This window comes from Bos grunniens, chromosome 25, assembly GCF_055505025.1.
Source record: "Bos grunniens cultivar Pamir isolate PY7600 chromosome 25, Bosgru_T2T1.0, whole genome shotgun sequence".
Taxonomy (NCBI): Eukaryota; Metazoa; Chordata; class Mammalia; order Artiodactyla; family Bovidae; genus Bos; species Bos grunniens.
In genome coordinates this window covers 9,883,497-9,898,735 of record NC_141189.1, presented here as the reverse complement: position 1 = coordinate 9,898,735, position 15,239 = coordinate 9,883,497, and the positions used below count along the sequence as shown (strand labels likewise).

Genomic DNA, 15,239 nt, shown 5'->3' with positions numbered 1-15,239 from the left:
GAAGCCCAATGAACTGGGCTTAGATATAAGATATAAGCACAGAAGCCAGGTCTGTGGATTACACGGTGGGTCACTGAGTCATTCTCTCTGCTTTGAAAACTGATTTCAAAATAAAAAGTGAAAAAGCCACAGCAAACCACACAGCAGAGTCGCTTCCTGTTACTGTCAAAACGAAACCCCAAGTCCTGGGCTGCCCCCCTCTCTGCATCATCGAGAACCTCTCCCCCTTCCCACTCCTGGCTGCCCCCCTCTCTGCACTCATCGAGAACCTCTGCCCCCGCACCCTCCCACTCCTGGCCCACCTGCCTCCTCACTGCTCCGCAGTCACTGAGCTGTTCCCTACACCTGGCAAGCGTCCCTCTGTTTGTCCCCCCTGATGTGCAAGTTCCTGCTCAAACGTCCCTTCTTCCAAGGAGCTTTCTTGTTCACGGATCCAGCCATGGCTAGGCTCCCATTACCCCTGCCTCCTCATCACACTTCTATACTTTCCTGTTTTCCTTTGTCCCTCTCTGAAATTCTTAAAAAAAAAAAGAAAAGTCTTCTAACTCTCAACTACAATACAAAGTAGGTAATACTGCTAAATTCATCACAAACAAAACACATACAGAGCTGCCCAAGAGGCAAGAGGTGCAAGCAACAAGTGTCTTTCGGTGGATGAATGGACAAACAAAACCTAATACACACTGCTGCTGCTGCTGCTGCTAAGTTGCTTCAGTCATGTCTGACTCTGTGCGACCCCATAGACAGCATATATGAGGGAATCTTATTCAACCTTCAAGAGCCAGAAAATTCTGACACAAGCTGCAACATGGATGAGCCACAAACACTGTATCTTTTCACTTATGTGAGGTATGCTGCTGCTGCTGCTGCTAAGTCATTTCAGTTGTGTCCGACTCTGTGCGACCCCACAGACGGCAGCCCACCAGGCTCCCCCATCCCTGGGATTCTTCAGGCAAGAACACTGGAGTGGGTTGCCATTTCCTTCTCCAATGAATGAAAGTGAAAAGTGAAAGTGAAGTCGTTCAGTCATGTCCGACTCTTCACGACCCCATGGACTGCAGCCCACCAGGCTCCATCCCTGGGATTTTCCAGGCAAGAGTACTGGAGTGGGGTGCCATCGCCTTCTCCGATGTGAGGTATGAGAGTAGTCAAATTCAGAGAAACAGAAAGTAGGAGGGGAAACGGTGAGCTGTTATTCAATGGGTATGAGTTTCAGTTTTGCAAAATAAAAAAGTGGTGGGAAAAAAAAATGTATACAGAGCACCTAGTGCTGCCTGACACTCAGTAATCTAGAAACTGCTCCATCGGTGGTGGCTGTATTATCAACTGTACCATCCTGGGTTCTTCCCTAGCACCTGGATGCCTTCTGCAGGGGACTTGGCACTTTGCATCTATTCCATGGCCAATGCCCTCACCACATTGAGCCCCCCTGATGGCGGGATCAGACTCCTGCCTCTAGATTCTCAGGGCTGAGTGTGTGCTGGGCAGACAAGCGTCTGCATGAACAGGCACTCGGCCGTGGGCCACGGCCTCTGCCACACAGCCCAGCCCTAGAGGCGCTTAAGGCTGACCGCTGTCCCAGCTGTGTGCACCGCTGATTGATTCCTTTCCCCCTCACTTTCTTGGTTGGGGGGCAGAATAAGGAGTCAGCTCTCATCAGTCACAGTGCAACTATGTCCCCAGGGAGCATACAGGTCAGCTGGGGACAACTGGATGCCAGGTTAGCTGCAGAAGAAGGGGGACCCCAAGGAAGGCTGCCCTGCAGCCCTGCCCTCCCTCCCTCACTATGCACTGACCGTATTTCTCGTTGAAGAGCTCCTTCACCTGCTCCCGGAGGATCACCTTCTCCCCGAGCCTGTTGGCATCATCTTCGTCTATGAGAGGAAGGCAAGGGGGCGTGAGGGTCCCCACAGGCTCGGCCCCGGGACCTGCTCCTTCTCCCACGTGGTGGCCCAGACCACCACTGGCTGGCACAGGCGCTCCAGGGCCCGCCCACTCCCCTGCAACCTGTTGCTGGCCTCAGCCGTTTGTCCGTACATCCATCCACCCATCCTGCATTCTCTGAACAGCTTCCCCAGCACAGGCCCCGCATCAGGCACGCAGCACCCCGAGGAGAAGGAGGCCAGAAGCCTCCTCCCAGGGACTCACAGCCTAGTGGGGGTGACGGCCAGGCCGCGCACCCACCCAGAAGTGTGACCGGGGACACCCCCGAGGAGATGGGAGAGGGGGCGTGTTCAAGGGAAGGCAGGATGGAGTGGGGGTGGGGAAAGACACCCCAGGTGTAGGATCAGCCCCCCTGCACAGGCATCGAAAGGTGAAAGGTCACAGTGTGCTGGCTGGGGCTGAAGCACAGGGTGGGGCCAGGGGAAGTGGATGGGGTGGGTCGGGGGGGCAGGGAGGTGGGGGGCTTGTGCCGCCTGACTGAGCTGGGCTTGCAGGAAGTCACCTGGCTGCCTCGCAGACCCAGAGCCCAAAGCTTGTGACCAGGGGGGCCCTTGAGGGGGCACCTTCTGCCCGGACCCTGTGCTCCCCTCCCTCAGCCCTCTCCTTGGCCTGGAAGAGCAGCTGGGGTCAGTGGAGCCCCCAGAGACAGGCCTGGGCTGGGCCAGGGAGAAGCGGGGCATGGATGGCATAGAGGAGGTCCTGGCAGAGCAGTCATGGGCATGTGTCCCAGGAGCGGGCGTTCCAGGAAGGGCCCCAGGGCACCGTGGCACAGTTCACCACATGGGCTGGGCCTAGGGGGGCGGGGGCAGGGAGCTAGAAGCCGGCAGGGAGCCAGGGCCTGAGAGGTGAGGGGCAGAGCAGACAGAATGGGTCGGCAAAGAAAAACAACTCCTGTTCTAATCTGGAAAAATCTCACAGAACTCAGTTCCATTTGGGAGGCCCAGGGCTCTGTGCCACTCAGACTGTCTGCTGCCCCCCGCCTGCACTTCACACCCCGGGCATGAGGCCCAGCCTTCCCCTGGCTCCACCGCCAGGGAGGGGCCTTGCCCGCCCAGCCCTGCAGGGCAGAGAGCTTCCCACACTGCCTGGCACCCCTCCTGCGTCACCCGCTGCCCTCCCAGTACCCCCTCCCCCTCCACCCACCCACTGTAGCCCTGTCTGGTCCCGTTCATGCCCACGCTCCTAATTCTAGCATCCAGATATCCAAATCTCAGAGTTCCGGGATCTCTCTCTCTTCAAGCACAACCAACCAGCCACCCAGGTGCCAGGGGGCACTGCCAGTGTCAGGCATCCCAGATAACATCTTCCTCCTGCGTCCCCATCTCGGGGGGTGATGGTTGCCCCTGGGCACACTGAGACCACGAACTCGGCACCCGGGAGCCCTCCCACCTTCCCACACACCCCATCACAGCCCTTCCCCATGGTCTTCAGGACCCCAGAGGTGGCAGCATCAACCTGACCTCCGCCCACGTCAGCAGTCAACTAAGACAAGTCCTGGGCCCCGGGGCCACCTCGAGCCTGCGGGGAGGTGGAAGACACTTTCTATCCAGCTACTCCCCCTGCCACCAGGGATGGCTCCGGGACTCTGCCCGGACATGGCAGCGCCACAGAGGCCAGGGAAAAATCAACCTGGATCCACCCAATGTGCACTGGAGACTCCGCCGGCAGCCTTCCCAGACATGGTCGTGGCCGTTGCTCACCACAGTCCACAAAGGTTCAGAGAGAGGTTAAGTAACCCGCCCAAGGTCACACAGCCCTGCAGGGCCAGGAATACCCTATTTGACCCAGAAGTCCGGGTCTTTCGCTCTACCAGGCACACTGGGTTTCCTGAATTTTCAGTTTCCCATCTCTAGAAAGAAGAGTTGATCTTTAAGGTGTTTCCACTAAATCTCTCGTTCTATCAGCTCATAGTTCCACCTCTTTGTCTCCTCTCAAGCCCAGGGCAGGGCTGGGACTCAGTCGGTATATGACAAAGCCTTCTGGATTAAAAGGAAGTAGACAGCGGACTTCCCTGGTGGTCCAGTGGTTAAGAATCCGCCTGCCAATGGAGGGGACGTAGGTTCGATCCCTGGTCGGGGAAGCACGTGGGTGCTGCAGGGCAGCTAAGCTGGTGCGCCACCACTACTGAAGCCCGAGAGAAGCCACCACAATGAGAAGCCTGGCACTGCAGCAAGGTCGTCCCCGCTGGCTGCAACTAGAGAAAGCCTGCGTGCAGCTACAAAGGCTCAGCGCAGCCATAAATAACTAACAAAAGGAAGTCGACAGTACCTCAAAGACAAGCCCGCAAGCTCAGGTTCTCGTGGTTGCTGGATGTGACTATCACCTGGGCACATGGGTGTGTCTGGGAGCGTGGGACTCACTCACCCACCCCACCTTCCCCTGCAGACCCCTGCTACTCCACTGTCAGTGGGTGGAGAGAGACACAGGGCAGCCCTGAGCCTCACACTGCCCTCGCCTTGGGGGAGAGGCAATGCCAGGCTCTGGGAGGGCGAAGAACTTGGAGTCGAAAACCTAGGCTTGTGTTGGTTCAGTCACGGGTGGGTTGTGTCACCTCTCAGCATTTCTGCTCACTGTCCTGAAACAATATTTGTCTTGGACAAATATTTCACAAGCATGGTCCCGTGGGGATGCAGTGCTGACCTTGCGTCAGAGTACAGAAAAAGTCCGAGATGAGGCAGTCAACAGTGAGGGACACGGGGTGACCCATCGGGCTTGAGAACTGTCAGTGAGAGCCTGGTGGAAGCACGGGGGGCGAGGGGGACCCCCCAACCCAGCTGGGGAGCATGGAGGGCTTCTCGGAGGGGGTGACAGCTGTGCCCCCCCAGGCCCTGTGGCGCTCGGCCTGATCGGCACACGTCGGGGCTCCAGGCACTTCACAAGTGCTCAACAAATGTTTTGTGAGTGTGTGTGTGTGCGCGTGCTCAGTTGTGTCCGACCTTTTGCAACCCCACGGATTGTAGCCCACCAGGCTCCTCTGTCCTTCATTATCTCCCAGTTTGCTCAAACTCATGTCCATTGAGTCAGTGATGCCATCCAACCATCTTATCCTCTGTCATCCCTGTCTCCTCCTGCCTTCAATCTTTCCCAGCATCAGGGTCTTTTCCAATGAGTCAGTTCTTTGCATCAGGTGGCCAAAGTATTGGAGCTTCAGCATCAGTCTTTCCAATGAATATTCAGGATTGATTTCCTTTAGGATTGACTGGTTTGATCTCCTTGCAGGGACTCTCCAAGTCCCTGGTTTGATTTCCTCCAAGGGACTCTGTGTACTTGGAGGAAGAAGGGGGGAAGCCCTTGTGGGATGAGGGCCAAGGAGGGACCCAGTATTTGGGAGGTTGAACTTGAACCACAGGTGCCCTCACTTTACCTCCAGCCTTGCAGGGGGAGGGATGAACACACTTGGGTCCAGGCTCAGAGATGCCTAGGACAGAGCTGGCCTGCTGTGACGTGGATTGTGGTCACTGTCCCCAGATGGCCCCCACAAGTCCTGGCAAGCCCCGGACATGGGGGAGGAAGGCCACGCTTCCTCCTAGCCTGCATGGCTCAGCCCAATGGGCCTCTTGGCAGGCTGTGGGTCGGTCACCTCCTTCCTGACACTGCCAGGCTCCTGCCACCACCATCATACGCCCACTGCCTGGAGAGGCGGCAGCCAGGCCGGTGGTCACCAGGGACCTCCCCAAGGACGGCTGTGGGCAGGGCGGGGAGGCCCTGGCAACCATCACCGCTGAGTCTGGTCTGCTAATGAGCAAAACGAGGGTCAGAGAACACGAGAGAGAGAGCGTGTGTGTGTGTTGTGTGTGGTGGTAGTGAGGCACAATCCCTGGGGCCCGTGGGGTCTTGGCCAGAAGCCCCATGGTCTTTCGTAGACTGAGGTACAGCCCTGTTGCCGGAATTTAAGACCGATTAAGACCACACGCTCTGAAGCTTGACTGCCTGGTCTCAAGTCTCGGCTGTTATTAGCTCATGATCTTAGGTCACCACTGCATTTCCTTGTTTGGAAAGTTGCAACAATGACCGCACGGAGCTGAGGACGTCCTGCCCGTGCCTGGCGCGGTCTCGGGCTAGTTGTCATTACTGTTCTTCCCTGGGGGGACCTGACGGAGTGTCTGCAAACCCAGGCTGGCTATAAGGACTCCAACAGTTGCAAATGTTTCAGAATGTTCTCCATTTGGAAACATCACAGGGCTCCATGCGGAGGCTGTGTAGCCTCCAGGTACCTGCTTGAATGCCTGCAGACAGTGGGGAGAAAGGGCATCCCCGGGGCCAACGACAGCAGATTCCAAGGCAATCTTGACCATACCCCTAATGCTGTGTGGTGTCTGGAAAAGCACTCAACCTCTCTGAGTCAGTTCTGATATCCCTCTAATGGGAATCCTGACGTGTTAGGGAGGGATTTAATGATACTACATAAAAAAAAAAAAAAAGTAAGGTCTTATGCCATCAATGTCCAGTTATCATTGACATGATTAGCAGACCACTGTCTCAGTCATCTCACACAGTCTCAGGAAATGAAATCTTACACAGAAAACTCTTCCAGAAGATGGAAGTTTATTTCTTTTAAGTCTCTGGGTTTGCTTGACTCATTTAGGGGAAGACATTTTCTAAAACTCATCGAGCAGGTTTCCTCGGTGACTCAGGGGTAAAGAATCCGCCGGCCAATGCAGGAGACCTGATTTCGATCCCTGATCCAGGAAGATCCCATGTACTTTGGGGCAACTAAGCCCGTGTGCCACAACTACTGAGCCTGCGCTCTGGGGCCCGGAAGCTGCAACGACTGAGCCCGCGTGCCCTAGAGCCCATGCTCAAGACGAGAGGCCACCATAACGAGAAGGTCGTGCACCACGAGAGAGTAGCCCCCTCTCGCCACAACCAAAGAAAAGCCTGCACAGCAACGAAGACCCAGCACAGCCAGAAATGAATACAAATAAACATAAAACAACCCACACCAAATACCCCTTTTCTAATTGAGCACACAATTTGGGGGTAGGGGAGGTCACTCTCGTGACCTGAACCCCAGTACCATCCAGAAAGTGCTGCTGAACTTGCCCTGGCTGCAGTGACCTGTCCCCCACTGCCCCGGGCTGGCATTTCTCCTGCCCTTTTTTTGCTTTTTCCAGTTTTCTGGTTTCTCTCTCTATGGTCTGCCCCAGGAGCTCTCCTCTTGTCCTTTCTAATCGGCTGTCTGTTAGCCCAAGGATTAACTGAATTTTGCCTGGGGAAAGCAAGCAACCAAGCTCATTAAATCACAGCCACGCTGGGTACACAGTTTAAAGCCAGGCAGCTCAGGGGGACGCCTGGGGTGGCCCCACAGCGCTCTCCGGGGGCAAAGTACAAGAGCCCGGAGCAGCCTGGCCTTTCTGCGCCTAGTCTGAGGTGCCCAGCTCGGGTTGATAACTGTGTGCTGGGAATCACGTTCCAGAATGACACAGAGGCAGCGGCAGCGAGAGAGGGGAGAGGCCAGTCTCTGGGGGAAGAATATAATAACTATTTCTCCTCTCTCCTCTCGAAGCAGCCTCTCCTCTCTGCCGGGCTTGGACTGGGCGATCCAGCCATAAACCAGACCCACGGACTCCCCTGGTGGTCCAGTGCTTAAGAAGAATCTGCCTGCCAGTGCCGGTGACCCAGGTTCAATCCCTGCTCCAGGAAGATCTAATGTGTGGCGGGGCAACTAAGTCCATGTGCCTTAAATCCTGAAACAAGAGAAACAACTGAAATGAGAAGCCCGCAGACTGCAACTAGAGAAAGCCCATGCACAGCAACGAAGACCCAGGGCAGTCAAAAATAAATTCACTAAAATAATAACAATTGTTTTTGTTATTTTTGATTGTCACCTGGCTTCCCAGCTGGCGCTAGTGGTAAAGAATCCACCTGCTGATACAGGAGACGCAAGAGATGCAGGTTTGATCCCTGGGTCGGGAAGATTCCCTGGAGAAGAAAATGGCAACCCACTCCAGTATTCTTGCCTGGAGAATCCCATGAACAGAGGAGCCTGGTGGGCTACAGTTCATGGGGTTGCAAAGAGCACACACACACAGAATGATAATAATAATTTAAAATAAAAAAGTAGAGCCAGGTGGGCCTGGCTCTCAAGAGACCAGAAGATTAAATATCCATGGGCACCCCACCTTGGTGGAATAGCTGCCATGTGCAGGCAGCAGGGGTCACTCAGATAGGGGACAAGCCACATCCTTCCCTGGGCCCCTGTGACTTGTAGGATACTGCACTTTCCTGGCACCACGCCTGCGCCAGGATGAAAGGATACACTCAGTTCACCTCTTAACCCTTTCCAGGATCTGTGTGTAGGGGCAGCAGGAGTTCCATCATCTGTTTTGCAGATGGACAAACTGAGACTCAGAGAGGGCACAGCCATGCTGCAGTGGGGTGGAAGCCCTCGCCCTCGCCCGTGATCTCATGTACCCAAGAGAATCTTTCGTACGTGTGCCAAAGGAAACATGCTCAGGTGGGCTAAAGAGCACTCTTAGGTAACAGCAAGTAACACCAAGACCCAGACAGCCTAGGACAGGAGAATGAATGAATCAATCGTGGTATAGTCAACGCAGTGGAATATTACAGAGCCCTGAAAAAAAACAGCTATGGCGAAACATTTTAACGCTATGTTACGTCTTGTTAAGTGACAGAAGCAAATTCCAGGTTTTCTATAATAGGATACCTTGGGGACTTCCCCGGTGGTCCGGAGGTTAAGAATCTGCCTTCCAGTGCAGGGGACGCAGGTTTGATCCCTGGTCAGGGAACTAAGATCCCACATGTGACAAGACCCCATATGCCGCTGAGCAACTAAGCTGGCAATGAGGAGCCCGAATGCCACAACTAAGACCCTATGCAGCCAAAAATAGATACATTAAAAAAAAAAACCTCTAAAAAATAAGACACCTTGGTTATAGAAGTTAAAAAAATAAGCAAAATGAAACAATTTTGGTTTAAGCAAGTATTTTATGCAATAGACATTAAAAAAAATGTGTGAGCAGTGATTAAATCACAGGGGATGACACAATCAAAGACATTTTTGGGAATCTGAATATAAACTGTATACTAGATGAGAGGGAGTTAGCAAGTTTCATAAGTGTGACAACGGTATTATGGGTCTGCAAAAAAGAAGAGCATTGTTCTGGAGAGATGTGTGTTGAAATATTTAGGCATAAAGAGTCAAGACGTGCCTGCAAGTTACTTTGATGGAGAAAGAGGCAGAGACAGAAACCAATGGGGGTGGGGTCTGTGGGTGGGAGAGAGACAAGGAGGGAGGGAGGGAAGGAATTTGGCAAAATGTTAAGAATTAATGTGCTGTGCTTAGTCGCTCAGTCGTGTCCTACTCTTTGGGAGCCCATGGACTGTAGCCCGCCAGGCTCCTCTGTCCATGGGATTCTCCAGGCAAGAATACTGGAGTGGGTTGTCATGCCCTCCTCCTGGGGATCTTCCTGACCCAGGGATCAAACCCAGGTCTCCTGCATTGCAGGTGGATTCTTTACTGTGTGAACCACCAGCTCCCAATGACTCCAGGGAATTCCCTGGCAGTCCAGTGGTTAGGACTCCGCTCTTTCACTGCAGAAGGCCCAGGTTGAACCCCTGGTTTGGGGAACTAAGATCCTGTAAGATGAGAGTCTTGGCCAAAAAAAAAAAGAATTAGTGAATTCAGCGAAAGAATATACTGACAGGCATTATACTATTCTATTCTTTTTTTCCTGTAGTTTTGCAATTTTGCAGGAAAAAAAAAACCCCAAGAGAAAGAGACACATAAAATTCAGAATATTTGTTCCAGGGAGAGAGGCAGACAAAATGAAGGAGAGCGTGTGGGTGGGTATGTTACTGGCTCTGTTCTGATTCTTAGATGGGTGGTGGGTTCACAGGTGTTCACTGTAGTATTTATTAACAAGCGCCCAAACAAGTATGCATGCATATGAATGAAAGAATAAAAATAAATGAATACAAATGCAGTGTGGTATCCTGCATTGGAGTCTGGAATGTGAAGAGGATATCAATGGAACAGCTGAAGAAATCTAGCCTGAGCTTAGTCCATTGCAGGCGCCACCTGATGTCGAGTTTTGACAAGTGGACCATGGTTCTACAGGATGTTCGCGTCCTACGTGGGTCAGACCGTACTTCGGAACTCTGTACTATCTTTGCAAGTATTTGTAAATTAAAAATTATTTCAAAATAAAAAGTTACAGCCATCAATCAATCGCTCGCTCGTTACATGCAGGGATATGGCACAGTGAGTCGTGTGCTGGGGACCATGATGGAGCTGATCAGTGCACGGGGTTCCCTGGGTGGAGGGAGGGAAGAAGGCATGCCTTCTCGCCCAGAGTTCTCTAGGGCCGGGCTCTGTGCCTCCATCAATCCATCTCCCTTCCCTGGGATGGAGGTGGGTGGTGGGTGGACCACAGCCTGCCTGGGCAGGTGATCCAGCTTCCTCCTGGAGCCCAGCTGCCTGGCCTCCAGCTGACCCACTGCAACAAGAGCCTGAAACGATGGGCAACGGAGGGCTGTTTGGCTGGGGCCTCCCCTTCTGGGGCTCCTCCAGGCCCTCCCCTCCGCCAAACACTAGGATGCAAGCCCTCCACCGGCTAACGGTGGCACTAAGGCTCAAACCCAGGTCTGTCTGACCCCTGGGTGCCATTTTCCCACCTGAGAACAGACCAGCAGCTTGACAGAGGGCTTCCTCCCAAATTCTCTTGCAGCTCCTTTTAATTGTAAATTAAAACTTCGCTTGCAGCCTGAACCTGCAAGCCAGGCTGGGCAGAGCAAACATCAGGTTTTCCTGGGGCGGTGGCGGGGGGCGTCTATCCTGGATGGACGGTCCTGGGAGCGGACATACTCATGGCCCTTCCCAAGGGAAGTTACTTCCTTCCTTCTCCCCTCCCCTTCCCTCCTCCATGGTCCCAAGGCCAACAAGGCCTAAGCTGAACTGTGACATGTGGGCACAACTGGCCAGGTGCAGAAGGCTGCCCACTAAGTGTGACTGGCAGAGCATCAGCGCCCAACTTGGGCAAGATGGGCAGAGGCAGTCAGCTGACCCACATAGGCTGGGGCTCCACTGTGCCAGGGGCCAGGGAGAAAGGAAGTATTTTGAGGCCACGATCCTTACCCTACAACATCGGTGAACTCTGCAGCCAGGGACCTGAGAACAGATGTTCCTGTGGGCCGACCATGTGGTCTGTCTGCACGTGTTCACGATTACAGCCCCAGCACCCACAGCAACGGCCGACGCATCACAAGCACTCGGCAAATAACTGTCCAAGAAATTAAACTCCCACGTGCCAGGCACTCTTCTTAGACCTCGGCATGCATTCACTTAATCCTTCCGACAACACTAGGAAGTCGGTCCTAGGAGCATCTCCCTCCTGCAGATGGGGGGACCGAGGCACAGAGAGAAAGCCACCTGCTCCGGTGACACAGGGAGTAAGCAGGAGAGCCACGATTCATCCCAGATCACTGACCACCTGGCAGTAAGCCTCTCTGCCGAGGCTCTGAGGACAGGTAGAGGCTCTGAAATCATACTGAAGGCTAATCACGACTCAGTTTCTGCACGTGGGGAGGAACCAGATCTTCCTTCTACCCCGTCCAGCTCTCTCTGCACCCATAACCTCAAACCCATGTTTCCACCTGCCTCCCCGAGCACCTTTGTTCTGCACACCCCGCCCAGTCTCTGCCCAAGCCTCCCTCAAACCTGTCCCTCCTCCCATCTCGTGGGTCCCTGACCCCACCCTCCCACACGGTCACTCAGGAGGGAAACCTCGGCTGAATAGTGGTCCCCAAAGCTGACCATCCCCTAATCCCTGGAGCCTGTTTCTTCACATGGCAGAAGGACTATGCTGCTACCCTTAAGGATCTTGAGATGGGGGGATGATGCAGGATTATTCAAGTGGACCCCAAATGTAATCACAAGAGTCCCTAGAAAAAGGAGGCAAGGTCAAAAGCAGGAGAGGGGACAACAGAGGTTGGATGGACACGCTCTGAAGATGGAGGGGCCACAAGCCAAGGAAGGTAGGCAGTTTCTAGAAGATGGAAAAGACGCGGAAACAGATTCCCCTGAAGAGCCCTTGGAAGGAACCCGCCATGTGGACACCCTGACTACTCCTGTAAGGAGATGAACCCGGGCTGCTTTCAGCCACTGACTTACTGCAGCCACAGGAAACTCCACCCCTCTGCGCCCCTTTGCCTCCAGCTATATTTTTTTCAGGGTGTCCCAGGTGGTAAAGAACCCATCTGCCAATACAGGAGACGTAAGAGATGTGGGTTCGATCCCTGGGTTGGGAAGATCTCCTGGAGGAAGAAATGGCAACCCACTCCAGTATTCTTGCCCGGAGAATCCCTTGGGCAGAGGAGCCTGGCAGGCTACAGTCTATAGGGTTGCAAAGAGTCAGACACAACTGAAGCGACTTAGCACGCATGGTTTTTCAAGTAAACATGTACGGATGTGAGAGATGGACCATAAAGAAGGCTGAGGGCCAAAGAATCGATGCTTTCACACTGTGGTATTGGAGAAGACTCTTGAGAGTCCCTTGAACAGCAAGGAGATCAAACCAGTCCATCCTAAAGGAGATCAGTCCTGAATATTCATTGGAAGGACTGATGCTGAAGCGGAAGCTCCAATACTTTGGCCACCTGATGCGAAGAGTTGATTCACTGGAAAAGATCCTGATGCTGGGAAAGACCGAAGGCGAGAGGAGAGGGGGGCCGGTGGAGGATGAGATGGTTAGATAGTGTCACTGATTCAATGGACATGAGTTTGAGCAAACTCCGGAAGATAATGGAGGATGGAGGAGCCTGGTGGGCTACAGTCCATGAGGTTGGGAAGAATCAGACGTGACTTAGTGACCAAACAACAACAAAATCCAGGTACATCCCGTCACCTTTGATGCGGAGAGAACTTCTCGGCTGGCCTCCCCGATTCCACCCTCTGCTCTGCAAGCCACTCAGACTTATCTAAACTGTCCATCTGACCATGTCCTTCTGTTGCTTTAAACTCGCTGAGGGCTTCTGTTGTTTGTGGGGCAAATCCATCCTCCTTCCCCTGGTGAACAAGACCCTCTGCCGGAGTTTTCACCCAGCCCTGCACTCCCCGGGTCCCCACTTGAGAAGTCATAGGGAACCTGCTGTTTCATGAAACAGACAACGGAAATCCAGGGCTCCTCTACTTTGTGGGGCGGAGAGGAAGCCTCTTCCCACTCACCTTGTGGGGCATCTATAATCCTAAGCTGTGGGGACTGGGGCCTGTTGAAAAGCCATTGTCGCTCAGGGCCTGACGTCTGATTTCCTGGCAAGATGCTCAGCCACGTCTCTGGGCCGTGGGACCCTCAGGGTCACAAGGGGAGAAGGGCCTCCTCCCAGGGAGAAGGGGGTTCTTCCACTCACCCCCAGGACACCACCCGCTCCTGGCTCCTCCCGGTTTCTTCCTGACCTACAAAGACTGAAGGTACCGGGGTCCTGACCTGCTGAGTCCACTCATTTCTGATGATCTCATTCTGTTTGGGCTTTATTTATGTATTTTTATTTTTTGGCCTCACTAGGCGGCGTGTGGGATCTTCGTTCCCGGACGATGGATGTGCCCCACTGAATTGGAAGTGCGGAGTCTTAACCATTGGACCACCAGGGAAGTCCCCGTTTGGGCTTCAAATATTACCAGCAATGCGCTTGTGATTCTCCAAATGACATATCAAGTATGGACCGCTCCCCTGAGCCCCCTGCTTGTACGTCAAACTGCTCTTGGAGATGTGTGCGCATGCTTAGCCCTGTCCGACTCTTTGCGACCCCAAGAACTGCAGCCCGCCAGGTCCTCTGTCCTTGGGATTCTCCAGGCAAGATCACTGGAGTGGGTTGCCATTTCCCCCTCCAGGGGATCTTCCTGACCCCGGGATCAAACCCACATCTCCTGTGTCTCCTGCACTGGTAGGCAGATTCCTTACCGCTGAGCCACCCGGGAAGCCCCCAGACTTAATAAGCCACAAACATGCCTGAGACCTCCCCCACTCCCCACCCCGGCACCTCTTCCTGCATCTTCCGAATCTCAGCTACCTACCAACACCTCCATCCTTGCAGAAGCTCACTCCAAATCCCTGAGGTCAAGCTCGACTCCCCCTACCCATCCTCTTGCTCACAGCCCCTACCAGCAAGCAAATTGTTGGTTTTAGCTACAAACTCTGCCCAGAGTCAAAAACTCACCATGGCTGCAGCCACCCCCGGGGCCTCGCAAGTGTTGCTATGACCACCTCCTTACATTGCCCCCCGATGCCTCCCTGCATGTCCTCACCCAGCAGCCTGAAGGGTCCTGTTAGATCCTAAACTGGATTCTGTTTCTCCTCTGCTCCGAAGCCTGCACTGGCTCCCAGCTCCCTTGGAATAAGGGTCGGCATCCTGATCCAGCGCCCACAATCGGCCTTCTCTCCCATTTCCACCCCACCTCCCACCCTGGCAGGGGACCTCAGGGTCTCTGCAGTCTGTACTTGGCCTGCAAGGTTCTTCCCTGCGCACCCTCTGGCTCTACTGCCCCCTTCAGGCTTTTGCTCACAGGCTTTCCCTGGCCACCCCCATATCAACCCACTGCGACTCCCTAAAAATAAACACAACCTCTCCCATCTGCTTCTCAGCCCTCAACACCTGGTACCCTTGATCCTTCGCACATCGTCTGTTCTCTGCAACCACACCAGAATGTAAATCCCACGAGGCAGTGTGAAGAAAGTGAAAGCATCAGTCACTCAGTTGTGTCCGACTCTTTGCAGCCCCATGGACTGCAGCCCTCCAGGCTCCTCTGCCCAAGGGATTCTCCAGGCAAGAATACTGGAATGGGTTGCCATTCCCTTCTCCAGGAGATCTTCCCTACCCAGGGATCAAGCCCCGGTCTCCTACATTGCAGGCAGATTCTTTACCATCTGAGCCACCAGGGAAGCCCTCAGCCCAGTGCCCGGTCCAGCAGACACTTCGAGACTGTTCACGGACTAAGTAACTGGCCCTTTGCTCCCAAACTTGAAGGGTCCCTTCTGCAGGCTGTGCTGTCCTGTCCCCAAGCCTGCAGAAGGACTGCAGAGGGCTAGGGCTGTGCCCCATCCCCACCTCCCACCACCGCAAGGTCTCTTTTGCCACCAGACCCTGGAGGTGGCTCAGACGGTAAAGAATCTGCCTGCAATATAGGAGACCTGGGTTTGATCCCTGGTTTAGGAAGATCTTCTGGAGGAGGAAATGGCAACACACTCCAGTGTTCTTGTGAGGAGAATCCATGGACAGAGGAGCCTGGTGGGCTATAGTCTGTGGAATCGCAATGAGTTGGACATGACTAAGGGACTAAC

At 54.0% G+C, this 15,239-nt stretch overlaps 1 protein-coding gene across 18 annotated transcripts in view; it reads right to left on the bottom strand.

Moving 5' to 3' along the window:
- The window catches only part of GTF2IRD1 (GTF2I repeat domain containing 1), a 125,789-nt gene that overhangs the window by 16,073 nt on the left and 94,477 nt on the right, over positions 1-15,239 (bottom strand). For 16 of the 18 annotated variants that reach the window (XM_086374605.1, XM_086374602.1, XM_086374599.1 and 13 more), the window contains one exon: positions 1,797-1,874. In XM_086374605.1, coding sequence (XP_086230731.1) covers positions 1,797-1,874 — 78 coding nt within the window. Of the gene's footprint in view, positions 1-1,796; positions 1,875-6,025; positions 7,632-8,872; positions 12,601-15,239 lie in introns of those variants that run through there. The other 2 variants (XM_086374607.1, XM_086374606.1) reach the window with 2 other exon arrangements.